This window comes from Oratosquilla oratoria, chromosome 4 (genome assembly GCF_046742065.1).
Source record: "Oratosquilla oratoria isolate Oo_2021 chromosome 4, ASM4674206v1, whole genome shotgun sequence".
NCBI lineage: Eukaryota > Metazoa > Arthropoda > Malacostraca > Stomatopoda > Squillidae > Oratosquilla > Oratosquilla oratoria.
Window position 1 is genome coordinate 70,904,977 of NC_134780.1, and position 2,076 is coordinate 70,907,052.

Genomic DNA, 2,076 nt, shown 5'->3' on the forward strand with positions numbered 1-2,076 from the left:
GATCAATGCGTCCTGGAGATCCGGGAGACTGCCCACAGCCTGGAAGACGGCCACAATAGTTCCGATCACCAAACCCAAGGAAACCGGTGCCTACCGCCCCATCAGCCTGGTCAGCTGTATGGGGAAATCATCAGAAAGAATGGTACTCAACAGATTGCTATGGAAACTAGGTTCGTTGCATAAGCATATCTATGCTTATTGCAAGGGCACTGGTACGGCCCACAGCATTCCCACCCTTCTCGCAGCAGTGAGCAGCGAGCCCTCTATCGCCATATTTCTTGATCTGGAAAAGGCCTTTGAGCTAGCCAGTCCTCTGGCTATCCAAGACACTCTCGCATGCAAAGGTTTGAGAGGAAGACTTCTCACCTGTATAGGAGCGCGTACATGTTGGAGCCCACGGTGCTAGAGAATGGTACACCACAGGGAGGGGTCCTCAGCCCGACGTGCTGATCTCCAATGTACTGGAGCTCCCCCTCCCCCCACGGGTGCAAAACCATTTCCTACTCCGATGATCTGGCTCTCATCATTGCTGGGAAGCAACGATGCCACGACAGGGCACAGCGCTGCCTCGACGCCGTCGCAGCGGAATACGTCAGGATCGGGCTCAAAATATCCCCTCAGAAGTCCACCGTGGCATTCGGTCTTGGGCGGGGAAAGGAACTCCTCGTTACTCAGGGATTCGCGCTGGACTGGGTCACACAATTCCAGTACCTGGGCGTATGGCTCGACAAGGGCCTCACCTTTAACAGGGAAATATCCTACATCAGAGAGAGAATGACGGCCAGAACCACAGTGATGAGGGACATGTTCGGAAGAGCACTTGGTGCCACACATCAAGTCCTACGCACGTACTACGTACAAGCGGTGCGTTCTATCGCCGACCACGCAGCCCTGGCTCTCCTTGCTGTGGACGCGGATAAACTCCAGAGGCTTGAGGCATGCCAGAATGAAGCGGCTAGAGTCATTCTGGGAGCAAAACAGTGGTGTAAAATTCTCAACTTCCAGTGGGAAGCCTCGCTTCCTCCTCTCCAACTCAGGATCAGAATCCTCCGGGCGGATTTTGTTGCCCGCGCACTCCACCCCCGCGACGAGACAGGTCAAAGTCGGGCCATCTACTCCTCACTTGCACGCGCAGACACACTGCAACGCCCCAACACTTGTCTCTCACACGCGGCCAAGCTCCTGGATTCCTTCCAACTGCGGCAACCTCTCCTCGAGAGAGGCATACCAAAATCCCACCCGGACTTTAAATGCCAACCGCCGTGGGCACCGGCTCCCGTGACCTTTAAATCTACGTCACTCCCGGAAAAAAAAGGCGCATGGCACTTAGACAGAGCGCGCGTCTCGGCAAACAACGGCATCCGGGCACTGACGCGACCAGGGCATACCGTATATTTCACAGATGGCTCTGTAGAACCAAACAGACCACACAGAGCCGGAGCTTTCTTTGTCACTGATGGATACATCTTCGGCAGGAGAGTCAGCAACTCCGCGTCCTCTCTTCAAGCCGAGGCCGTGGCGATGCAGGGGGCCCTAGAACATGCCCTTGTATCCCACTCCAATTCCGTGGTCATCCACACCAACTCTCTGAACCTGATAAGCTGCTTGCAACAGGCAGAGCCCGAAGATAATGTTCATCTCCTCACCAATATCATTGCGCTCCTGCACAAATTACACCGTGCTGGACGGAATGTCATCATCAACTGGATGCCAAGTTACGTCGGCATGCATGGAAACGACCTTGCAGATGCAGCAGCTGCCGCAGCTCCCAAGCGCACCAGTGTCGATGTCCAGGTCCCTCCCAGCAAGAGCCAGCTCCAACTTAGAACTAGGGCATTAGCACGCACGCAGTGGCACTTCCAACACAGTCTGGAGGTGCAGATTTCCCAACGAGCGGGGTGGTACAAAAAGGTGACAGCATATGAACCTCTAGTTCTCCCCCGCTCCACTCCCAGAAGGATAGAAAAGCTTCTCTTCAGGCTGCGTCTCGAGGACCATTGCTTCTGGCAACTTAATCCCCAGAGCACCATGGAAGATCGCCGGTGCAACCACTGCCGTGCGAAAAATGCCGACCTC

General features: G+C 55.2%; 1 protein-coding gene across 1 annotated transcript in view; it reads left to right on the forward strand.

The window, feature by feature from the left end:
- Positions 1 to 456: 456 nt before the first annotated feature.
- The window catches only part of LOC143024550 (uncharacterized), a 6,172-nt gene continuing 4,552 nt past the window's right edge, over positions 457 to 2,076 (forward strand). The window contains exon 1 of the mRNA XM_076183362.1: positions 457 to 1,875. Within this exon, the coding sequence (XP_076039477.1) occupies positions 457 to 1,875 (1,419 nt within the window). The remainder of the gene's footprint in view (positions 1,876 to 2,076) is intronic.